Consider the following 27767-nt stretch of genomic DNA (forward strand, 5'->3'; position numbering starts at 1 on the left):
AAGGGAAACAGTGTTTAGAGGTCCAGACGAGAAAGAGACATCGGTGTAATTATAGACTCAGATCTCGCATTTGATGAACATGACTCGAAAAAAAGTTTTAAAAGCAAACTCTGTATTCTCTGGAGAACATTTCAGTTCATGGACATAAAGTCCTTCATTCCACTTTTTTTTTAAATGTTTCGTATGATCGCAGCTCGACTATGCTAGTTCTGTGTGGGCACCACATCTACAAAAACAATTTGATAAAATAGAGGGTGTTCACAGGAGAGCGACAAAGTGTCTACCAGGAATGAAGAACCTAACTTAAAGTGAGAGACTGGAGAAACTAAAGCTACCAACGCTGGCCTTTAGGAGAATCAGAGGAGGTATATGATTGAACTATATCAAATAAGAAGTCAGATTTATGATAAGGAATGTTTCACTGCCGTATCACTATGGAAAGATACATCCGATAGCCACAGCTGTAGAGAATATTCCCTAAACGAACATCTACCATGCTAGCAAAAAGCTGTTGTTCGATGAGAACAGTAACAATTTTTATTGAACTGCCAGAACACGTAGTGTCAGCAATAAATATAAATCAGAATATAGAGATCAATTTTGGTTTGGTTGGTTTATTTTGTTTAACGTCCTATTAACAGCTAAGGTCATTTAAGGACGGTCTCTCGTGCGTGCAACATGCATGCGTGTGGTGAGTGCGTATGTGTGCTTTGGGAGGCTGCGGTATGTTCGTATTAAGTCTCCTTGTGATAGGCCAGAGCTTTTGCCGATTTATAGTGCTACCTCACTGAAGCATACTGCCGAAGACACCCAACAGGACACCCCACCCGGTCACATTATACTGACAACGGGCGAACCAGTCGTCCCACTCCTAATATGCTGAGCGCTTAGCAGAAGTAGCAACTACCATTTTTACAGACCCTGGTATGTCTCGGCCAGGGGACAGAACCCAAAGCCTTCCTCACAGGGGCGAACACTCAACTAAAGGCCAAAAGTGAGGCATTGTCAAGGGAGACATTAGGAAGAAGAAAGCTGTACAGAAAGAAGAGAAAAGATAAGATCCAAAATTTAGCCGCCTCTTACGATCATGCAATGGGGGGAGCAGGTACAATTCTTACGCCCTACCTGCAGGGCAATAGAGATCAATATACATATAACAGATCTAATACATGTATATTAATTTATTTTCTATCTATTGTGAGTCTGGTATAGAGGAATTCATGTAGTCCTGAATCAGAATAAAACTTATCTTATCTTATTCGAGGACCACATAAGTGAGAAAGTACATAAAGCCAATACTATGCTCGCCATTATTAAAAGAACTTTCAACTTTATAGACAGAAAATCCTTTCTACAGGTAATAAAACATTAGTTAAAGGATACTGAGAGAATAGAGGGCCTGCAGAAGAGGGCAACACGGGCCTGAAGAACCTTACTTATGAGGAGAGATTAAAGGAACATAACTTGCCAACCCTGTCATTCCGTAGGATCAGAGGAGACATACAAGATACGGGGTGTTACTTACGACCAAGTAACTAACAACATCCTTACGCCTTGGGACAAAGCGGTCGTGAGAACCAGTTCTAGGACAAACTCAAGAGTAATCTACCCACAAAGGAACAAAAACAAGTCTCAGATGGAACTTTTCTCCCACTGAATCTGTAAAGTTTAGGAATAAAAGTAGCTGATAATAGGACGTTCAACACACTAAACTAAACTAAATATTATAAAACCAATATACAAAAACCAGCATCAAATTTTTACCTGGTGTTTCCGGCAATGGTGGCGATTGGGTGGTTAGAGTTTTGATGAAGGACGGAGTCGTAACAAGGAAGAAAACTGCAATCCAAAAACAAGATACGGCATGACGGCGGGCCATAATGACAATTCGTTGTCTTTGTACGTCTTATCATTCTACCGACAAAACAGGTCAGACGATCGACTGATACGTTGTCATACGTGAATCATACAGATAGGACAAGTTGTTTTTTATCAGTGGATAAACAATGTTAATATGGTTAAAGCTGAAGACTACAAAACAAAATCTTCGATGGTCCAATACACGCATAAACATCTGTCCAATAGCATGAAATATTTTAGCATTACTATATCAAAATACATAGCGCTCAAATATGTAGAATAAATTTCCGATGAGAGTATTATGTCGAAGAAATAACTTTTTCTTCTACACCTGAATCTCTCAAAACATTGCGTCTTAGTTATTTCTGTCGGCAGTTGACGTCTGATGTGGAAATCGTGATGTTAAGAACAAGTCCTTGAATGTCTGGAAACTATGGTTTGGAGGAGCAAGGATGTTACTATCCATAGATGGAAATTTAACTATTCGAAAATCGAAATATTAGACCAGAATAATATGAGTGTATGTTAATTACGTTGTTTGTGAAAATTGAGGCAATATGCTGATAAGAAAGAGTTTCTAATGTCAGTAGAACGCTTTTAAACCTATATAAGACAATTCTATTAAAAACCTAAATAAATTACATTATGTTTTTTTTTAAACTTAACAGCGAAAACGGTACGGTACATACATATTGTATATCCACTTAATTGAAGCTTTTTAAAATTGCAAGAATTTAGCCAAATTGTCGGTGGTGCTCAAGCATTGAATAACATACGTCGACCCTTATAAGTGTAAAAGCAAGCATGCAACATACTGTAGTTTCGGTATTACTTCAAATATATTTTCAAGATAACAATCAATAATTCTAAGTGTTTCATAACTACACAGGCAAACTGTCTTGAGTTAAATTTTACATGAAAAAATATTAACCTGAAATTGACCTGAATTTGACCTGAATTGACATGAAGACATTTTGCCTGTGTACAACAATACATAATCTTGTATGTTTTACAAAGAGTTTTGCCTTTCAATGTATACGTGTACATTGATTGTGCGAGTAACAAGTGATGAGTACCCGCGTTAGCGAAACAAAAGTAAAAAAGTCACATATTATCTGGTGCTGATTAACAGATCGTTGCATATAAACATTTTTCCCCCGATTTTACTGATACATAAAGGATGGTCGGTCACTCACTCACTCACTCACTCACTCAATCATCATCATCATCATCACCACCACCACCACCACCACCACCACCATCATCATCATCATCATCATCATTATCATCACCACCACCACCATCATCATCATCATCACCATCATCATCATCCAATCAACTACTAGCATCCTGTACCAGAAAATCAAATATCACATTAAAACTTTAAACCATCTGTATATGCACTCAACATCATCATCATAATCATCACCATCATCATCGCCATCATCATCATCATCATCATAACCATCATCATCATAACCATCATCAATTGATCAAACATACCATCATCAATTGTTATCAGTTCAATTGATTTCATATTATCTAAGATTGAAGTACATACATTTGTTTCATTGCAGATATATATTTAACACATCACTCTACACCCATCATCTAAACACACTCACACTCACCCTTACTTACACTTACATACTATACATATACACACACCGGGGAGAAAAGAGAACAAACAAACAAATTTGTTGGGAATAGGGATAAACACACACAAAAAAGGGGGGGAAAAACCTACTAATTCCAGATTATGGGCAAATAACTAAAGTATATGCACAAGGAGAGACAGAAAGAGAGAGAGAGAGACAGAGAGAGAGACAGACAGACAAAGAGAGGAGATGGACTATTGGTTTCAGAACTCAACTCACAATGTTATGAAATTATGAATAAATAATTTACAAGAAAAATACAGAGTCAGACATATTTCAACACTCAGGAGACAACTGTACAAAGCAATAAGTTTTTCCCATTTTTTTCCATTCCTTTTTAAACTTTTCCCTATAAGTATCTCCTTTTGTATTCGCTATAACTTTTTGTATATAATGGTAGTCCTTGATTGAGTTAACCAATGCACTTATATTTAAGGAGTTATGAAGACAACGCATTTTATATATATAGTGTTTAATTATTATAAGTATTTCATTATCAATTTTACCATTCACATTCTGTGTAAGGAATCCAAAAAGATAAGATTCTTTATTAAAATCAAAAGGAATAATGAGTGCATCTAAAAGATTTTCAAAACTAAGAAGAAGATTTTGGACCTCTTGGCATTCCCATAAAATATGGATAATGGTTTCAATCTCGGAATCACAAAGAGTACACATGGGAGATATAGCTAATCGAATTTTAAATAAGAATGAATTGCATGTAAACATAATAACCTAAAAACTTTTACATTTGTATCTGAAAAATTTGTTCATATACATATACTATAAAATGGGAAACGTTTGCCATGTCTTTACTTAATTCAACCTCTCACGAAACTTATTCAATTTGCCCTGTCCTGAATTCACCCTCTCATATGAACGAAAAATTCCATCTGTACATGTATACCTGTTGATAGTAATACCCCATCGTGTTGTAGTTATATATTGGTATATACACTCTAGTGTAAAGAGTTCAACGACAAATGTCGTTTTATTGGAAGAGGTACTTATTTTAGGTCCTGTTATTGCACTTGCGATTATAAATCATTATTAATTGTGACAAAGCCTGAACAGTGCGTAGAGTTGTCGTCCTTATAGTGAGTGTAAAGAACGACAACTCTTGTAGATCACAGATTTTTTCTGTCCGGGTCGGTCGTTATACGCCTCAAGTTTCCCAGCCTCTGCAATAAAGCTACCGTGTCCAAGAAAGTCTACATGTAGGCCTACAGGTCAGATGGTAAGTGTCATAATGTCACAAACCTTTCTGTTTACCGTTAAGAAATGCCAAGTTACTTATTTGCATTAAGAAATATGATATTTTATTTCATAGGGCGATGTATTGTATCTATCAGCTGTCTATATCCAAATAATGTTACGCTGTAGATCTAAATTAAACATTTCCGGTGAGTTAAAGAGGCAACTCGTCCCCATTTTGTAGCTGATTTATAAACATCGTCTTTTCCAAATATTGCTTTTAGATTATAAATGCATGATTGAGAGAATAAATAATTGGATTTAATGAAACACGATGATATGTGTTGGCAGTCCATATAATGCCACCTGCTATTCGACAAGGGACGAATTGAGCAGGTGCCCCATCGAGCCGGACAGTGTATAAGGAACAAGGTCCATATTTATTAATTGATTAATTCACACATAACGTAATTATAAGGCATTGTTGATTCTTTCCATAAGTCAGATAATGCACACCATAAATTGCGTGAAACTTTAATTCATAGAATATAATTCAATGTTTGCCCAGACCAGTAGATTTGTTTTTCATCTTCTAGGATTTTTTTTATACCGGTATGTTAAGATGTGAATAATGCATCTGGCTATGTGTGGCAGGGCCGGGCTGGCAGGGCGGGGGTGGCAGCAGATGACCACAATTTACCATAGTTCTATAATATAAGACTTTGAAGTTTCATATCATGATTTTTAACGTTTATTATCAGATATTTTTTACATTTTTGTTATTTGTCAAAACTCGAAGACTTAGAGGTTCGACAAATAACAAAAATGTAAATAACCGATAATGAATGGGAAAAATCACAGGTCACCTGTGATCGAAAATAAAATAAAACTAGTTTAAGAAAAATAATAAAACCAATCATCGATGACATTTTGAAAGGGCATTTGAAAATTTCTGAAAGTGTTTGCAAATCTTTGGCTTCCCGTATTTTTGTAATGTTACGGAAGCAAGAAGATCTTATATTTGACAGATATATTCCAGGCGCGTGGCTAGGCCTGTTCGGAAGTGTACTCCGACGTGATGCCTATAGCTCACTCGAAGTGCGCAGCGCGAGGAGTGGTGGGCACGGGAGGGGGATACTTCCCCCTCCCGCTAGGGGGTCTGTGGGGTATCCCCCAGGAAAAATTTGATTTATAGAAGGCCTTAGGAGTAATCTCCAGTATTCTGGTGGCAGTTTCATTAGTCCAACTAAACAAGAAATACGTCTATTTTGGGAGTTATAATTGGTTTTTATTCAACTTTCAATTTCCATGAGATATTGTGTCAATTCATTCATTCATTCATTCATTCATTGAAATATGAAACCCAGTCGGCGGGCTTTGGTTTCAGCAAACCTGGACACTACCAAGTCAAGGTCTACATCAAAATCTCGATATGCATGCAACAATGCAAGCGACGACATCCGGTCACATCGCATGGTAGACCTCAGATAGGTTTTTACCCTGCGCATGATGCTGAACGACATAAGTATATAATTGCTGAATCAGAACGCCTGGCAGGGATTTCAACAATCCGGAAGAAATAAAAAACAAAAAACAAAAACAAAAAAATAAATAAATAAACGGGATACACGCTTGACCCGGGGCGTAAAAAGACTATTTCGAAAAAAATGAGGTGGACGCCCAGGCGTACGAGCGTACGCCTGGCTACGCGCCTGTATTCAATTGGTGAATATGATACAAGCGATTTAAGGAGATTTAGATATATATTAACAACTGTTAAATGCTTTGTTTGTGTTCAGTATTAGAAATATTGATAACAAAGGCTAAGATGTGTTATATACATGTATGTATTTGAGATGTACATACATTTTCTACCAAAGGGGAATTCTGTGCTAAGTTTAGAAAACAGATTAGTGTGGTATAAACAATAATCAATAGATTTCAAGTTTGTGATTATGGATTCTGAAAGTGAAACTGATTCCAATCACTAGTAGTAGTAGGGTTGTTCTTGGGAAGCTGGCCCTAATGTACAGGGTATATACAGGTGTCAAGGCTTAATTCAATTCAAAGGCTACATTAATTCCCTTTGATAGATTATATAACCATGCAGCTCTTGCCACTGAATGTGTAACATGCAAACAGCCAGGACTGACTTGGGGGTGTAGCCATTTCTCTCTTATTGTTTAACTGTAGGGTGCAATCCAAAAGTCAATCCAAAGTTCAAACTTTGTTTTATTAGCTCACCGATTACGAGTAACGGTGAGCTAATGCTGTAACCCCGGCGTCTGTGTCCACGTCAGCGTCCCACCCTAAGACTTAAAAGTGTTTGGGGTAGGTTTTTGGAAAGCTTGTTAGTCAAAAAATATACACCTCACACCCTTCTTCATTAGACATCTAGGAGTGATGTTGTGACAAAATTATGCAGAAAAAAATTGTGTTTTTTTTCGCATTTTACCATTTTGTGGACTAAACCTTTTTTCAGGCACCAAAACCCACTTTGGGGTAAGATTTTGGAAAGCTTGTAAGTCCAAAAGTATACACCTCACACCCTTCTAATTTGGTTTATACATCCATTAGAGGTCTAGGAGTGATGTTATGTGACGTACAATTTCAAAATGACATGCTTAGTAACATACATAAAAAAAGTGTATAGTGTGATTGCTGCTGCCGGTAAGCTTCACAGTCATTGATTGCACTTGTATAATTTCCGTTTATTCTGTCCCTAAAAGCTTCTGGGCAGAGGTCTAATAAGGAATGGTGGGAAAAGAAACAAAATTCAAATAGCTTCATCTTCTTTAGGAGACAAAGATATTTTTATAGAATGAAACGCTTATGTACCAAAAAGTATGTTCAGTGGGTAAGTGTGCACTGCCTGTATATGTTCTGTTAATGCTGAATTTATTTGTTTCAATAGCTGACTGTAACCTATAGATACTTACTGTTGTATTTCCACTTACTGCTTCAATACTGATATAGGAGCGATCAATATTTTTAATGAATATTTGATTAAAAAACTAGTTTGAGATTCAGAATCAATAAGTTTTTGTATTTGTGAATATAAGCGTAACGACAGATTCTGAATTTTTCAGAAACTTTCCTCATGAATATGTAATGAGTAAAAACTATGTCAATAGCCGTCATGTAGAAATGCAAGTTAAAAGTTGACTGGTCTCAGAATACACCTGTAAATATAATAGATCATAGGTGTAGTGAGGAGAGAAAGGTCTAGGAATATTACAGGTAGGTAAACATTGACAGGTCTAAGGATTTTACAGGTAGGTAAAAATCGACAGGTCTAGGAATGTTACAGGTAGGTAAACATTGACAGGTCTAGGAATATTACAGGTAGGTAAACATTGACAGGTCTAGAAATATTACAGGTAGGTAAACATTGACAGGTCTAGGGATATTACAGGTAGGTAAACATTGACAGGTCTAGGAATATTACAGGTAGGTACACATTGACAGGTCTAGGAATATTACAGGTAGGTAAACATTGACAGGTCTAGGGATATTACAGGTATGTACACATTGACAGGTCTAGGAATATTACAGGTAGGTAAACATTGACAGGTCTAGGGATATTACAGGTAGGTAAACATTGACAGGTCTACGAATATTACAGGTAGGTAAACATTGACAGGTCGAGGAATATTACAGGTAGGTAAACATTGACAGGTGTAGGAATATTACAGGTAGGTAAACATTGACAGGTCTGGGAATGCTACTTGTAGGTAATTGATAAACATTATTAAACTCCATGCATTAATTTGCTGTTAATTATAATAGACAATCCAAACAGCTTTTTATTCATGTTATATACATTGTATATATGCATATGTCGAATGATGATTCTGTTTGAAACTGATTTATCTTTCACATTTCTGTTAAAGCACTGAGCTTTGATCTACAATAAATTCTTCAAGTTTTTTTACCATTGAATGGAATATCCCATTATTTACATTACAGGTAAACCTGCGGAGAAAAGTTAGTACTTTGTACCTGCGCGAGGCCTACACAGTTATGAGTGATACCTGATATTACAGCTACGTTCAACTACAAAATACTCATTCCCTAAAGACAGATCAGGACAAAACTACCCTTTTCCAGACTTTGATAACCTGACCTTCTCACAGCTGAGGAAATTTTAACATGACCCTGCCCTTAGATGTACAGGAACTGATATAATTAATATGACTAAAGTCGTTGCTAAGCCAGCTTGTGCACGGACTAGAGCACTGCGTCTGCTAGCCGAGAAACATTCCAACAGTGAATTAGTCACACCATGTCGGCTGCTGCTGGTTTTGATCGTTTCTTCCATCATGATTGCAGGTGAGAATTAATTTCCTGTAGATGTATAGATGCTTTAATTTCCTGGCCGCAAATTAGTTGGACTTGTTGACTTATCTTAAGTCTGTAATTTCCTATTCCATAATGTGTGCATGCAACAGAATTAATATTTATGCCATTGTCAGATTGTCAGAGCTAAGATTATTTTAAGGTTTGGTTATTAATATTTTATGGTGTCAAATACTCGTGCATATATACCAATATATTTCTATTTTTACTACACTGATGTGGCAAAGAAATATTTTCCTATTTAATGATGTTACTTGTGGTATACAGACTATGTGATATGGTTCTCCATGTTAGAATTTCCTGTCAAGGTCTTATGTAGCTGAGCCAAGTCAAGGCTCAGGATAGCAGGATACATAAGATTCTGTCTGACATTCTGGGAACCTCAGGATGCGATTGGGGTATTTTATTTACTGATCACTTATCTTCTATCAGCTCAGTATCATATTTATATCTACTGAATGCTAAGCAATAAGCACCTGGTAGAGGTTCAATGCATAGTATAACAAATAATATAAATATATATTTACATTTGCTTTGCATTTCCCCATTGACACAATGATTAGAGGCAGTTGCCACCATACGCCTATAACACCCAGTGGGTCATGTGACATTAAAAAAGGCGGGATTTTTTGTGTTGGTTTAGTTTTTTTTCCAGTGTTGACAAAAATGGTAAAACAATGTAAATATAAGTATTGAACAGTGATTTTAATGTTGTTATAGTCGATATGGCAGCAAGATGTATGGTGGGCAAATGAAGCATGGCACCCTAACGGGTTCCCATGCCATTTGCCCACCATACATCTTGTGCCATATCGACTATAACAACATTAAAACCAATGTTCATTGCTTAAGTGTAGTTATATAACTGGATACAGCCATGTATGGCGGGCAAATGGGGAAATAGAGGTAATGCCTTTAAATCCCTACTAATCATTAAGTTATGAATGGATTTGAACTTGATTTGGTCAGAAACATCCTTGGGGAAAGCTGGGGAACAGCTTTTGCATAAACAGTGAAGCTTACCCCCAAGGGGCCAAAGGGATGGGGCCCAATATGTAAATTAGAGGTAATTCATTTAAATCGCTACTTAGTCATAAAATAATGAATGGATTTGAACCCAGTTTGGTCAGAAGTATCCTTGGGGAAAGGGGAACAGATTTTGCATAAATTGTTGCTGTTACCATCCATCCCATAACCATGTATAGCACCACTGGACGTTAAGGGATAAACACAATTCCGATGTAAAAATAGGCCCAAGGGTCTATCCCCACACTAAGAGACTTCTTTAAACAAAATTATGTTATAAAAACAATCCTCCACCTCTTTCAGACCCTTAGAGAGTCTGGACTCCGTTATTTCTTTAAAGCAGTTCAGGTATCCTCACACTTTAACCATATATAGCATTGTTCGAGATTGACAAATAAAGCTACGTATTAACGAATTGAACATGAACATTATTTTGACATTTGGTCAAATCCAACCAGGTGAGTGATACAGACCCCATGGGCCTCTTGTTTACATTCAATTGGGGAATCAAATCCCGGCTGCCCATGTGACAGGCAGGTGTGTTACCACTGTGCCACTTGACCACCCACAATACATTGGTATGCAATACTTACTTTGACATTTCTTGTTGTAGGCATATCATTCAGTGTTGTCCCAGAGGACTTTAAGGAAGGGTCATGGAATGAAGTGATAAACTTATCTCAATATTCATACACATTTAACCATGAGATGGCCATGAAGGAGCGAGAGTATAACTTGGAGTACTACGAAAGACCACAGCACAACTGGAAGGTGGAGCGAAGGTCTGGCCTCTCTGTCGATGAATTCTTTGACACCTACGATGCTAAATGGTAATATAACAAAAACGCAATCTATCAAGATGTGAGTTCCCAACCTCTCTACTACATAATAATATTGGACTGTTAAGAACCAAAAAAAAATACAAATAAATATAGAAACCTCTGCTGGAAGCTATCTAGACAAAATATTATTAAGTCGAGACTTTGACCTACTTTTTATAAAAAATGAAACCTTTGCCACTGTATGTGAACTGTATGAATTAAGGCTTTCATATTTGACATATGTGGTCCATGTGACAAGATCTTTCCATTGGTATTACATTGGTGGACCTTTGACCTACCTAGATTAAAATTAGTTCTGAATTTCAACCCCTCAGTGAGCTATGTTGTCTGACAACCCTTGTTTGCTTTAATTGTTCACTGACAAAATAAATATTTTTCAAACACAGGATCTTCATGATTCAGTGATTGTTTCATTTTGATCTTAATTATCTATTCATAACAAAGATATGCCTATTATGTCTCCAGGCCAGTTATACTGACAGATGTAGTAACCAAGTGGCCAGCCATGAACTGGACTAAAGAAGTTTTCATCAAGAAATACGGCAAGGAGCGTGTAGTGATGAAAGCTGTGGTTGTAAGTTTGTATATATATGTAACGTAAAGAGAAAAGTATTAGTTGACTATCAGAACGACAAAGTAACTGTTAGAAATCTAGTTCTAATTAACCAAATTATAATTATTATGAACATGAAAAGCATACGTGTCATTAGGAACACTTCTTGTCTTAAGGGCAAAATATATATATATTCAATTGGAGGAATCGAGAAATACAGAAATTCTATACATAGTGAGGTGAGTGCTGGAGAAATTGCAGCCTGATATATAGTCCTGTTTGAATTGAATTTCTTTTATTGGTGGTCCCTGTTTGACAATCATGGAGTCCTCCTGTTGGGTAGATATTTTATTTAAATAGTCCTTATCAAAGTGCAGTTTAAAAATTTCATTTTTCTCTTGTCATCTGATCTGTCTGGTGCCAATATTTGGTATTTGGCACAAAGACGTCTTAATTTAAGTCACTACATATCAATGTGTCTTTCTTATGATCACACACAATGAAGGTATAGAGTCACTATCATGTGAGGAAGGTTTTGGGTTCTGTCCGGGGCCGCGTTGGCCAAGTTGTTAAGGTGTCCCGACACTTTATCACTAGCCCTCCACCTCTGGGTCGCAAGTTTGAAACCCACGTTGGGCAGTTGACTGGTACTGAACATAGATTGGTGGTTTTTTAGCCCACCATCATCAGATGGTGGGCTATTCAAATCGCCCTGCGTCCGTGGTCCGTCGTCCGTCCGTCCCTCCGTCCGTAAACAATTATTGTTATCGCTATTTCTCAGAAAGTGCTGAAGGGATCTTTCTCAAATTTCCTATGTAGGTTTCCCTAGGTGCCTAGTTATGCATATTGCATTTTGAGACCAATCGGAAAACAACATGGCCGACAGGCAGCCATCTTGGATTTTGACAATTGAAGTTTGTTATCGCTATTTCTCAGAAAATACTGAAGGGATCTTTCTCAAATTTCATATGTAGGTTCCTCTTGGTGCCTAGTTATGCATATTGCATTTTGAGACCAATCAGAAAACAACATGGCCGACAGGCAGCCATCTTGGATTTTGACAATTGAAGTTTGTTATCGCTATTTCTCCGAAAGTAATGAAGGGATCATTCTCAAATTTCATATGTAGGTTCCCCTCGGTGCCTAGTGATGCATATTGCATTTTGAGACTAATGGGAAAACAACATGGCCGACAGGCAGCCATCTTGGATTTTGACAATTGAAGTTTGTTATCCCTATTTCTCAGAAAATACTGAAGGGATCTTTCTCAAATTTCATATGTAGGTTCCTCTTGGTGCCTAGTTATGCATATTGCATTTTGAGACCAATCAGAAAACAACATGGCCGACAGGCAGCCATCTTGGATTTTGACAATTGAAGTTTGTTATCGCTATTTCTCCGAAAGTAATGAAGGGATCATTCTCAAATTTCATATGTAGGTTCCCCTCGGTGCCTAGTGATGCATATTGCATTTTGAGACTAATGGGAAAACAACATGGCCGACAGGCAGCCATCTTGGATTTTGACAATTGAAGTTTGTTATCGCTTTCTCAGAAAGCACTGAAGGGATCTTTCTCAAATTTCACATGTAGGTTTCTCTTGGTGCTTAGTTATGCATATTGCATTTTGAGACCGATTGGAAAACAAAATGGCCGACAGGCAGCCATCTTGGATTTTGACAATTGAAGTTTGTTATCGCTTTTTCTCAGAAAGTACTGAAGGGATCTTTCTCAAATTTCATATGTAGGTTCCCCTCGGTGCCTAGTTATGCATATTGCATTTTGAGACTAATGGGAAAACAACATGGCCGACAGGCAGCCATCTTGGATTTTGACAATTGAAGTTTGTTATCGCTATTTCTCAGAAAATGCTGAAGGGATCCTTCTCATATTTCATATGTAGGTTCCTCTTGGTGCCTAGTTATGCATATTGCATTTTGAGATCAATCAGAAAACAACATGGCCGAGAGGCAGCCATCTTTGATTTTGACAATTGAAGTTTGTTATCGCTATTTCTCAGAAATTGCTGAAAGGATCTTCCTCAAATTTCATATGTAGGTTCCCCTTGGTTCCTGGTATTGCATTTTTGGACCAATCTGAAAACAACATGGCCGGCAGACAGCCATTAATGCTAAATCTTAAATTTGTTATATAGGTTCCCTTTGTTTGAAAAGTACCAGAGGGCTATTAGTAAGACTTAGAGGAAGGGAAAAATATAGAAAAGATCAATCTGACATGGAACCTATAAAGATCATTCAATGGTGGGCGCCAAGATCCCTCTGGGATCTCTTGTCTCTGGGAACTCCGGCTTTCCTCCACCTCCAAAACCTGGCATGTCCTCAAATGACCCTGGCTGTTAATAGGACGTTAAACCAAAACAAACCTAACGGGTTCTGTCCCCTGCCCACAACATTCCCGAGTCAATAATAGGCAGTTGCTACTCCTGTTTAACGTTCAGCATTTTGGGAGTGGGACACCTAGTTTGCCTGTTGTCATTTTAATGTGATCAAGTGATTAGGTGTCCTACTTGATGTCTACAGCTGTATGCTTCATCTATTGCACAATAAGTTTAACATCCATTGCCAGTTCCGCGCTATCACAAGGAGACTAACACAAACATACCACAGCCTCCCAAAACACACTTTTGATGGGGTAAACACATGAATTTCTCATGCTGGGGAGGCTGTCCTGAAATGACCAATAAAATATCTTTGTAACTGGAGGACTCTAGATTTGTCAAACAGGGACCACTCATAGAAATTATTCAATTCAAACACTATCATTATAATAAGCTGTGTTGCCTTCAGCACCCACCATAAATATAATTTCTTTATTTCTGGATCCGGAGCCCTCACATTGGATACAATGTTTATTTGGATAGCCCTAATTACCTGGATGTAATTTATTGGAACTTTTATCAGATATCTAGATCTTAAAAAGCGTTATATGATTGAGCTTACGTGATCTCATCAACTTGTAAATTAATAGAATTCTTACACTATAGCTAGAAAATATACTGATGAAATCAAATGGATTCTCCATCATGCCCTTCAAATGAAGCTGAATATTTATTTAGGGAGGACTGCAGCATGCAACTGGACATGCTCTGCCCTTAGAGGTATTCATTGACCACCTAAATGAAGCCAGTTTCGACACCTGGACATATCTAGAAGATGAGCTATTTATTGTTATGCGTCCGGAGCTGAAAAAGGATATCGGCCAAAATGTATGTAGTACTACATATTTTTATTTGTAAAACAGTTCTAGTTTTCAATGAGATAAATTACACTTTTTCGTACACCATAAGCAACAGAGGTGTAGTGTCAGTCCGGATGCAGCTCCGTGCCAATGACAGCATTGTGAAATGACAAGTGAAATGATATATGGCATAAAGTTTGAATCGGTATCAGAACTTATTTGATTTGTTTAATTTTGTAAATTCTGCATTCTATGTATTCATTAACTCAATAATGTTAACACTGCTTCAAAAATTAAAAAAAAAAAAGTCATCCAATAAATATTATCCCCGGATCCTTACCTGTCAAAGTGGCTGACTTCCCCAAACTAAACCCTCTCTAAACTGGCCAAATATTCATGTACCATGCATGTTCGGTTTAGAGAAGTTTCACTGTATACATATATATACACCTTCATTGATTTAAATTACAAGGTCTGTGATAAATAATTTGTTACAGACAAAAAACTGAATTTTTACATCAACTGTTGCAACACAGCTTTATTGTAAAGAAGTAACTGTCTATGCCTGCTGAAGATTTGAGATGAAACGTTTCCTTTTTTTGTGACAGGAATACACAGAGGAAAATTTCTTTAACTTGTTTCCGGAGGTGATACGTCCCTGGGATTGTATGATGCTGTGGGGAACAGCTAATTCTCGCTCTACTTTGCACATGGACCCCTATAATTGGACTGGTATAAGTGCAGTTCTCCAGGGACACAAAAAGTGGAAGGTAGAATTTGATCTGTAGATTTTGAAATATATCTACTAGTGATAAGTGTGGTGGCTCTCAATGATAAAATGTTTTTAGAAAGCAGGGATACTATGGGTTTTGAATTAGGTAGATCGGTAATTTTACTCTTAAAAGCTGGGCCGTTTTCATTTATCACAGTACAAACAGTTGGACCAGAGTTGTTCGTTTATGAATAATGACAGACCTAGTGATTTTTAGCTCACCTGGACCGAAGGTCCGGTGAGCTTATGCCATGGTGCAGCGTCCGTCGTCCGGCATCCGGCGTCCGTCGTCCGTCCGTCAACATTTGCTTCAAATCGCTACTAGTCAAAAAGTTCTTATTGGATTTTGACCAAATTTGGTCAGAAACATCCTTGGCAGAAGGGGATCAGATTTTGCATAAATGGTGACTCTGACCCCCAAGGGGCCTGAGGGGCGGGGCCCAATAGGGGAAATTGAGGCAATTCCTTTAAATCGCTACTAGTCATAAAGTTATGAATGGATTTGAACCCAATTTGGTCAGAAACATCCTTTGGGGAAGGGGAACAGATTTTGCATAAATGGTTACTCTGACCCCCAAGGGGCCAAAGGGGCGGGGCCTAATAGGGAAATAGAGGTAATTCCTTTAAATCGCTACTAGTCATAAAGTTATGAATGGATTTGAACCCAATTTGGTCAGAAACATTCTTTGGGGAAGGGGAACAGATTTGGCATAAATGGTGACTCTGACTCCCAAGGGGCTAAAGGGGCGGGGCCTAATGGGGAAATAGAGGTGATTCCTTCAAATCGCTACTAGTCATAAAGGTTATGAATGGATTTGAACCCAATTTGGTCAGAAACATTCTTATGTGAAGGGGAACAGATTTTGCATAAATGGTTACTCTGACCCCCAAAGGACCAAAGGGGCGGGGCCTAATGGGGAAACAGAGGTAATATCTTTAAATCGCTACTAGTCATAAAATTATGAAAAGATTTGAACCGAATTTGGTCAAAAACATCATTGGGGGAAGGGAAACAGATTTTGCATAAATGGTGACTCTGACCCCCAAGGGGCCAAAGGGGCGGGGCCCCATATGGGAAATAGAGGTAATTCCTTTAAATCGCTACTAGTCATAAAGTTATGAATGGTTTTTAACGCAATTTAGTAAGAAACATCCTTTGGGAAAGGGGAACAGATTTTGCATAAATGGTGACTCTGACCCCCAAGGGGCCAAAGGGGCGGGGCCCCATATGGGAAATAGATGTAATTCCTTTAAATCGCTACTTGTCATAAAGTTATGAATGGTTTTTAACGCAATTTAGTAAGAAACATCCTTTGGGAAAGGGGAACAGATTTTGCATAAATGGTGACTCTGACCCCAAGGGGCCAAAGGGGCGGGGCCTAATGGGGAAATAGAGGTAATTCCTTCAAATCGCTACTAGTCATAAAGTTATGAATGGATTTGAACCCAATTTGGTCAGAAACATCCTTTAGGAAAGGGGAACAGATTTTGCGTAAATGGTGACTCTGACCCCCAAGGGGCCAAAGGGGCAGGGCCTAATGGGGAAATAAAGGTAATTCCTTCAAATCGCTACTAGTCATAAAGTTATGAATGGATTTATACCCAAATTGGTCAGAAACATTCTTATGTGAAGGGGAACAGATTTTGCATAAATGGTGACTCTGACCGCCGAGGGGCCAAAGAGGCGGGGCCCCATATGGGAAATAGAGGTAATTCCTTTAAATCGCTACTAGTCATAAAGTTATGAATGGATTTGAACCCAATTTAATAAGAAACATCTTTTGGGGAAGGGGAGCAGATTTTGCATAAATGGTGACTCTGACCCCCAAGGGGCCAAAGGGGCGGGGCCCCATATGGGAAATAGAGGTAATTCCTTTAAATCGCTACTTGTCATAAATTTATGAATGGATTTGAACCCAATTTGGTCAGAAGCATTCTTTGGGAAAGGGGAACAGATTTTGCATAAATGGTGACTCTGACCCCCGAGGGGCAAAAGGGGCGGGGCCCCATATAGGAAATAGAGGTAATTCCTTTAAATCACTACTAGTCATAAAGTTATAAATGCATGTTGTAAACTCAGAGAGTCTGGACTTCATTATTTCTTTAAAGCAGTTGGGATCCCCACGCTATAACCATAAATAGCATTGTTTGAGGTTAACAAACAAAAGGAATTGAACATGAACATTATTTTGACATTTGGTCAAATCCAACCGGGTGAGCGATACAGGCCCCATGGGCCTCTTGTTTTTATGCTTTTTGATGAGCTTTGACAAAGACTTTCAAGACCTGTATTAATATCTGCAGGTCTGTCCAGATTGGTGCCTGAAATGTTACAATCAAAAATTGTCGAACAGGTTTGTCTGCATAAACAAACAGGCCCTGCATGGAAACATTTTTTGGGGTTTTTATTTTGCAGAGTCATTTTACTTTGAAATTATCACTTCCTAGCATACTACTATAGGATAGCATTTATGTCTTTAATAATTTTTAAACAAAATGACATTATATACATAATGATGATGGTTTTCAGCCTGATGATGCAATGGGAGGTAATCCTGTATACATTGTAATATAAGGGAGGCTACTCATGGTTCATTGTAAACTTAACCATTAACGATATAATGTGATATATTCTCATTCTCAGCTGGTGCCTCCCGGACAGGACCACCTGTTGTATGTAGACCCTGGTGTCCGCTGCGGCTTCCCTCTCGAATGTCGCAAATATAATAGGTGAGAATCTATGTAGGAATCTTCACAGGTCTGGAATATTCACTACAAACTCCAGTAATTATAACTTGGTAGGTGGCAGAGATGATATCTTCGTATTTTTTGTTTTTATATTCCCTACGTTTTTGTAGATTTTGAGTTAGACTTGTGGTTTTGTTTTAACATCAATTTTCTCTGTTGTTATTCTATATTAGATACGTTCTTTTTCACCATAATATTCTCATTTTATTTTAAATGCAAAAACATCATTCAGAGTTGAATTTTACTGACCATCATATATGTACTTATTGTAAGGGATAGTTACCTAGTAACCTAGTAACCTTGGGGAAATGAGAAGGATTGGAAATTTTACCTGTTACCTAGGGCCTGATGTTAGATCATTCTGGTCCCTTTGGGGATTGTAGAGAGCTTGGGTGATCTGTTACACACATTGTAACACCTTGTATTTATTTCTTTTCTCGTCTTTGTGCAGTGGGAAGATATTGTGCAGGCAGATAAGTTGATCGGAACAAAAGTAATGATCTTTTTAACATTTTAATGCCTCAATTTGGTTTGTATTGTTTAACGCCCTATCAACAGTTATAATGGTTATTTAAGGACAGCCTCCCTTTGTGCAATATGAATGTATGTACTGTTTGCCAGTGTGTTTTCATAGGCTGTGGTCTGTTTGTTATTGTCTCCTTGTGGTAGCGAAAAAATGATGTCGAATTTATAGTGCTACCTCACTGAAATATACTGCAGAAGACACCAAGAAGGACAACCCACCAAGTCACATTATACTGACAGCTGGAAAACAATTTGTCCTACTCTTTAGATACTGAGCATTAAACAGGAGCAGACACTACCATATTTAAAGGCTCAGGTATGTCTCGACCAGTGGACAGAACCGTAAGCCTTCCTCACAGGGGCGAACTCTCATGAAAGGCCAAAAGTGAGTCAATGTTGAGGGATAAAGTTAAGAGAAAATATAAAATCCCAAATTTTGTGGCAACAAGATCATGCAATGGGTGCAGCATGTACAGTTGCTACACCTTATCGACAGGGCAGGTTGTAATCAGCACAGTGAGAGTTATCTCCCTTCCCCTGTATGTCGATGAGAATGCAATATAATATTGAATCAAACTTTACAAAATTTATAAACAAGTGTCTAATATTTAATACCTAGACATGAGTTTTAGATTCTATTGATCATGTGGCCCTAGAAATTTGCCTCCCAGTGTCTTTTCTTGTTTGCCAGATCGAACATGTTGGATGTGGATATTCTACCCTCAGGTGTAGAGAAGTCCAAACCTTGATAAGGTCTCAAGTCAGCCTCGGTCCTGCTGCTGTCTCTTTCCTCTTACCTGATTTGCAACAAAACATTGACAGTACAAATGGCTAATAATAATAATTCTTAATTAGAAGTTATTATGTACCAAATTTGAAAGTGGCTGTATCCCAGAAATTTAACCATCTTAAAGCAGTTCACATATGACATAAATAATGTCCTCGATGTCCATTGTTTTATGATAAATGTTACTGACACGGGCCCCACTCTCTTTTTTCCACAGTCCAATTGATGCTTTTGATGTGGATACGAAAAAATACCCACGATTTAAACGTCTGCGGTTCCTCGAGGTGGATCTTTATCCTGGGGAAATGCTTGTTATACCTACAGGGTGGTATCACCAAGTAAGTATGTCATTTTGTATGGTATATCAACATACACCACTGTATACCAACATATACCACAGTGGTATACCTAAATACACCACAATAATGTACAAACATATACCACAATGGTATACTGATATACACCACAATGGTATACAGACATACCACAATGGTATACCTACATACTCTACAATGATGTACTGACATACACCACAATGGTATACCGACATATACAATGTACCACAATGGTATACCGACATATACAATGTACCACAATGGTATACCGACATATACCACAATGGTATAGCGACATATACAATGTACCACAATGGTATACCGACATATACAATGTACCACAATGGTATACCGACATTTACCACAATAATGTACCGACATACACCACAATGGTAAACCGACATATACCACAATGGTATACCTACATATACCACAATGATGTACCAACATACACCACAATGGTAAACCGACATATACCACAATGGTATACCTACATATACCACAATGATGTACAAACATATACCCAGATGGTATACCAACATACACCACAAGGGTATACTGACAGATACCACAATGGTATACATACATACACCACAATGGTATACCGACATATACCACAATAGTATACATACATACACCACAATGGTATACCGACATATACCACAATAGTATACATACATATACCACAGATGGTATACCGACATATACCACAATGGTATACCGACATATACCACAATGGTATACCGACATACACCACAATGGTAAACTGACATATACCACAATGGTATACCGACATACACCACAATGGTAAACTGACATATACCACAATGATGTACAAGACATACACCACAATGGTATACCAGACATACACCACAATGGTATACCGGACATACACCACAATGGTATACCGGCATATACCACAATGGTATACCAACATATACCACAATAATGTACCGACATACACCACAATGGTATACCGACATATACCACAATGGTATACCGACATACACCACAATGGTAAACTGACATATACCACAATGGTATACTCACATATATCACACAATGGTATACCGACATATACCACAATGATATACTGACATATACCACCATGGTATACTCACATATATCACACAATGGTATACCGACATATACCAAAATGGTATACTGACAGATACCACAATGGTATACACACATATACCACAATGGTATTCTGCCTGCCAACTGCAAAAGCAGTCTTCACATTCTGAATATCTGTAAGGAAGTTGTGAACTTGTGACTCAAATTATTATCACCCATAATGCAAGAGGCCCAGAGCCAGAGGGCCTGTATTGCTCACCTGGTTTATTTGAGCAAACATCAAAAATATTGATGTTACATGTATGATTATGTTGTGGGGATCTCAACTGCTTCAAAGATCTAACCCAGAAACAAAGTCAAGGTTCAACATGATTGTATTTAAAGAAACTATAAGTCCCTTGAGGTGGGGAAAGACCCCTGGGCCTATATTTATATTAGGATTGTGTTCATGTCTTGATGTCGTCCCGCAAGGTTATGGGGTGGGGATCTGGATGGTTTCAATGATAAAGCAAAAGAAATATGTCTTCAGGGATGGGGAAGGTTCAGCCTGATTATTTGTATAAATTTGAAGCCCAGCCTCCTAGGGATGTTACCACTGAAATATCAATGTCATATATTGCTGAGTTCCAGAGAAGAAGTCATCAATATCAATGTTGCCATATAGACCCCTTTTGGCCACGCCCGATAGGCCCCCAGGGGGTCAGCCACACTATTTGTACAATATTGAATCCTCATCTCAAAGGGATGCAACCCAATAACAATGCTATCAGTCAAATATGAGCGATATCCATTGCTTAGTTCTAGAGAAGAAGTCGTCGTTTATATCAATTTGGCCAAATTGACCCCTTTTGGCCCCGCTCCTCAGCTCCCCAGGGAGGTCAGCCCCACCATTTGTCCTATCTCTGGTGAATGTTTTGTCGTACATTGCCTGTAGTCGCATACTTTTTATGCTGTACCTCTGTGCTTTTGTGAGTCCTCTGCTGTGATCAGTCCTTTGGTGAGGTATTGTTAAATTCGGGGTGTTATATCAAATACATGCTGTCTGATTAGTTACCTGTTTGCTGCCATGTCTTCTTAGGTATTTAGAGACAGGTTAGAATTAGTATCAGTTGCGATGGTAGGTTTAGTTTCTTACAGTTACAGCTAGGTGGTAAGTATAGGCGGGATCGTTTTCAGGTTAGCGCATTTTTTCATAGGTAGGCCTATGCTGTTGTCTGTTTCTATGTATTTTATGTTGTAAATGTCTATTGCTATGAATAATTAATTGTCAATTGTCAATTCAAGTCATTTGTTCTCTGCGACCTCTATATGACAGATACGAGTTACCCATCAAACCCAGGTTGGCGACCTTGTAGTCAGTTTGTGTGTTAACTTTTTCAGGCCTTTAATGTTGAGCAGACACTGGCGTTATCACTACAAATGATGAACAGGAACAACTACTTAGTCGTACTGGAGGAAATTATCAAGGGAGGAAGTTTAAAGCGGAAGAAGTTGCCCGCTTACTTCAGTACACTTCTCCCCCCTGACCAGGTAAGCATATGGCCTTATTTCCATGACGATAGGGCAAAAAATTCCAGTCCTTCTACAAGGCAGTGCTATGGGCTTCTATTTTCCTTATCGTGGACTTTCCTTTCCTTCATAGCAGTATCCGTGCTTGGAAAATTTACTAACTTTATAGTTTTGCCTTTTGGCCATTATAAAGGCTTGTTATTATTGAGTTTTCCCGAATTCTCAAGTTTGAGCTAAAGGAAGAGTCATTGGTTATGCGGATAGGATCTTATAAACTCTTCGTTGAAGCGAGACTCAGCATCAGTTACCGCCCGTACTAATAAAACATTCCCCCCTGATATGTAACATATTGGATTTGCAAATGTTCTCATTAAAACATTGTTTAATTGATATAATTATATAAATAAATGTCAAACGAAAAAAAAATATAAAAGTTTCTTTTACCTTGAATGTTACACAAGAAATTCTGATTTGTGCGAGTTCAAAATCTGCATGCAATTATCATGGGTACAATGATAATGTGTTAGCAGTAAATAATCGTCATTGTCTCCGTAATTATGATTATGACAGTGAAAACAAAACAATATAAGGTATTTTTTGGTGTATTGAACCTGAGAGTCATTCCCCTGAAAACTGGACGTATATTTTACCACATGAATATGGCAGACTCTACGACTTGATTTAGTTTTGTGGGAGTTTAAGTATCAAGCTCCACTCACATGGCCTGTTTGGATTGGCAGAAACACCCAAGTTAACAGGTTGAAAATCAAAGTTTAGATAAAAGTGGTGACACAATCAATTCATTAAAAAGTTGGTACTTTTGTTAAAGTAAAGGAAAGTATGGTAGTAAAGGAAAGTATGATAAAATTGATTATCAATGCAATTGATATGCATTGTAATGATCCCATTGCGATGAAGTAGGGGAGGGGATGCTGCCTTCTGTTTGTACCTGTACACATGTATGTTGTCAGCGCTCTAGCAATCAAATTTTAAGTAGATTTTGATCAAACTTCATCAAATGATTAAGTATGAGAATTCCTTGAACGATTTTGTGTTTATAATGATGCCAAGGTCAAGGACAAGGTCACTTACTATTTATAGAAAATCATTGTCAGCATTCCTGTTACTCAGTTTCAGGATGTCAAGGTCAAAGCCATAGTCACCAATTCTATTTATAGAAAATCTTTGTCAGATCAACTTAATTTTTCAACAGATTTTGATCAAACTTCATAGATTTGTCAAATATGAGAATACTTCGAATGAGTTGGCCTCAGGGCTATTTGTAGGTATTTCAGCAGGTATACTTGGGATTTGTATTGCTTGCAATGTCTTGTTACTTCTGATCTTGTTTGGAAAAACATCTCAATTTTAACTGTTTCATTTCCTTCCAGGTAAAAATGTTCATGTCACTCCTCCCCAAAAAGGTGCTACGCCACGGTGAAGAAGTCACAAAGGAAGTATTGGATCAGATCAAGAAAACTAAAGATAAGCAGGAACGAGTGAAATCAGGACTTGAAAACAGTGAAGAAAATATGTCTATTTATGTATAGTGTTTAATCAGGACTTGAAAACAGTGAGGAAAATATCTGTATACGGTATGTATAGAGTTGAATCAGGATTTGAAAACAGCGAGGAAAATATATCTATATATATGTAAAGAGTTGAATCAGTACTTGAAAGCAGGGAGAGAAATATGTCTATATATGTAAAGAGTTGAATCGGGATTGAGAACAGCAAGGAAAACATCTCTGTATGGGTATAAAGGTTGGTCAGGGCTAGAGAACTGTCTGAATATGTAACCATACATGTACGAAGCTAGGTCTGAGCTGGAAATTGTGTCCGTACCTGTAAGAATTTACAACTGAAATATCTAACAATTTAAGTTTGTCTGGCTATGAACATTCCTTTCATACCTTAATGTTTGTCACTTCTAACCAGCTACCTTTATGCTGAGAGCTAAAGCAAAAACCCTTTCCATTGCAGTGCAGAAGGTTGGCCCAATATCAGGCAATTTAACTTTAATTCCAAATCTTTCTTTTTTTGATTCACATGGACTGAATAAATACTGTGTCAGACCAGAAATTTTAATTGGAGGGACTGATTTTATGTTGGGTAAGACAAGTTTGTATGTTTCCTGGACCATGTATGTAGTTCCTCAGTAACGTTGGTTGTACACTAGACCGAGTTTCCTCTGGCCCTGACACCATGTCTGGCCTACACCAGACACGGTGTCAGGACCAGAGGAAACTCAGGCTATAGTTGTACACCATACAGCAGCCTATATAATGTTGGCTGAGATGAGTACCTTATACATACCATATCAGGACCTTGCCTTGATCACTTAGTCCTTACATGTATGTTGCTAGGATCAGTATCTAGGACAGGCCCTGTCCTTTAGGACTTACTCCCTGGTAAATGGCACAGAAACTATTGATATTCCTACAATCTAATCATACATGTACATAGTAATGCCATGCATAGCAGGAACAATTCACTCCTTATGTCTGACCCTGTCTTTGAGTTACAGACTTATAATGTGGAAACAGTCAAGATATCCCCATCCCAAATTTATGCAATTGCTGGGCTTTTCAAATAGACAAAATCATGCTATTTTAGAATTGCCCTCGCCATGTCCTATAGTGGGATATACAGTGTATCATGTTTGACATAGCATTGGTTTGTTTGGATTGTAGGTTTTGGGCAAACTAAAACATCTGACTGATCGTTATGACTTTTAATGTACAAGTGTCCATTCCATGAGTTTTGTTTGTTTGATCTCAGAGCAGGTCTCATAGTCTATATTGTTGTTTGTTTATAGATGTACATTTGAAATCCATAGATATTATGTATTCTGTGATATCAATTGTTTTGAAAATTTCTTTGAGCAGTGTTTTGTGTTGATTTGCAATTAACCACATAATTTAGCCCACAATGCATCATCAGATGCATGCTGGGATGTTCAAACTGCCTTATGTCTGCGGTCTGCCAGTAAACAGTCCCATTAAATATGTTTATAAAATTCATGTGTAGGCACTTGATGTGACTGTTCAAAGTTGAGACTGATCTGAAAAAACATTTAATGTGACAGTTGAAATTTGTTAATTGCAATTTCTCTTTGCCTCTTTTTCGATTTTGCTACTGATCTGAAGATAAAACTAGTCATATGTTGTAAATACCACATTCCATTGGACAGATAATTATTTAGAGAAAGGTACAGAAAAGTTAAAACCTAATAGAACCAAATATATATATAATACAAACAGTATAGGGGCACCAAGCTCCCTCCGGGATGTCCCCTCCGGAATGGCCCCTCCAGAATGTCCCTTCCCCCCCCCCCCCCGGATGGCCCCTCCAGAATGGCCCCTCCGGGATGTCTCATTATCTAGGTTCAGGTTTGCTGTCCGTCCATTGTATACCTGGTCAGTATGACCTAGAATGTCTCGCAATGTATTGTTAATGTTAAAACACATCATGTTTCCTTGTTGATATGGTTTAGATTACTTTTACATTTCAAATTGTTATTTTTTGTCTTTTTTTTTTATATAACAAGTTTAAGTTTTACTGTTTGCACCATTTGGGGTATGTAGATCGGGACGATGTATGTAGGTCATGGTCCAAGAAATTAATTATGTACAATGTTATACATGATAAAATATATGATGCAGTTTTGTTTTACAACTGAATTTGCCTAGAAACCAAATGTCAGAATAAGTTAGTGTTGACTTTAGCCATGATTGATCATGTATGATAATGAGGCAGATCCCGAAAGTGGAAAAATAATTTGTGATCTAAGTTAATATATCCAGGTGAGTGATGCAGGGCCCTTTGGGCCTCTTGTTGATTTTTTAACTGTTCTTCATGATGAAAAAACTAGTCTGAATATCGGTTACTGTGTGTTGCTGGACCAATTTGTTGATGAGCTAGCCGATTAAAACTTGTTAATGTACTAAAACACACTAGTTTATTAACACTAAAATGACTCCATGATTGCTTTATACTATAGGCATAATCAATATTGATGTTTACTGATGAGACATTACTAGTTATAATTTAGATATTCACGTGTGCAATAATGTTAATTATTTTAAGTCAGCTCCTTTTTGTATAGGTTCAGTTGTCTATTGATGTTTTTTGCTTTTTTATTTTTTGGTACAGCATTTTAGTGTTTCCTTGATGCAGTTTTTTATCACTTTTTTTTGTTTTTTGAATCATTTACATCGAATGTACAAATAGTTATTATTTTTCATATAATTTACATGCAATATCAACTTAATGACTTTTTGGGATGAGATTCATCAGATTGCTAAATATTATGTTATTTGAAAAGGTGTTAATAAAATATTACCTGGTAACTAATTGGGAGAAAAGCAAATCTTGATAACCTGACAGCTGACTGCATACACTCTCAATCCAGTGGAATGTTGGTCAAGGTTTAGTCATTTAGGCTCTTTGCTGGACAAATTCTGTTTCAACAGATCAAAGTTTTGGAAAACTGTGAGCACAGTTTTCCAATTTCTGTTTATGATAGAAATAAACCTCTTTTCAAATAATGTAATATTGCTGTTCATATCTAACCAATGAAAGACCACAGCATGTTTTAACTGAAATCTAGTCAAGTATGGGAAAGTATATACAAGTCATTAACATGAATATGTATAGCTACAGTATGTAGGTTACTTATTAATTGGCTACATAGTGCCAATAAAGACAATGGCAGCATTTGTGTTGATGTTACTACGCAAAGCTTTATTTGTCATTTAAAAGTTTCATAAATTGCAAAAAAGAGAAAATACGAGCTATGAAGTCAATACCACCAGTAGCAACTCCTGGTAATCTCTCTAGGCCCTCTTTATTGATTGAAGTACATTATTAACATTCATAAAACTTAAAAATATTATCTTTGGATCCGTTTATAATATCTAATAATGATAATATTGATATGTAATGAATACTCCTATGTTACCAGAGAGATACAGTGAGGTTATATGGGTAATGTATTAATATTCTATGGATCAGACAAGTTTTCCAACAATTGTAGATGTTTTTGTCATCCTTGAAGAATATTTCCCTTAATTTGAATTTCCAGGACAAATGAGCATGTTCATACCGGTTATAAATCGAGTAAATCTACCAGAAATATATTACTATATTTTTACATCGTTTTGTATTGTTTCATATGATAATAAACTATTTCAATGTATCCAGTATTCTTGTGTTTTTTTTCACTTTCACCAAAAATGGACATACCGGTATGTATATATGCTCACATAATATTACAGATAGACAAACTCCACTGTTTCATCAATATTATTTAGCTTAACATTT

At 37.4% G+C, this 27767-nt stretch overlaps 1 protein-coding gene across 1 annotated transcript; it reads left to right on the top strand.

Annotated features, from left to right (window-relative positions):
• Window positions 1-4653: 4653 nt before the first annotated feature.
• Window positions 4654-27642, top strand: LOC117345118 (F-box protein At1g78280-like). Its single transcript, XM_033908078.1, has 10 exons — window positions 4654-4755; window positions 8682-9044; window positions 10711-10927; window positions 11405-11513; window positions 14568-14717; window positions 15298-15459; window positions 18106-18191; window positions 19739-19859; window positions 22314-22463; window positions 23834-27642. Exons 2-10 carry the CDS (start codon window positions 8906-8908, stop codon window positions 23990-23992), a joined length of 1293 nt encoding a protein of 430 aa, XP_033763969.1. The 5' UTR covers window positions 4654-4755; window positions 8682-8905; the 3' UTR covers window positions 23993-27642.
• Window positions 27643-27767: the final 125 nt, after the last annotated feature.

The sequence above is a fragment of the Pecten maximus genome, chromosome 16 (assembly GCF_902652985.1).
Source record: "Pecten maximus chromosome 16, xPecMax1.1, whole genome shotgun sequence".
NCBI classification, from domain to species: Eukaryota; Metazoa; Mollusca; class Bivalvia; order Pectinida; family Pectinidae; genus Pecten; species Pecten maximus.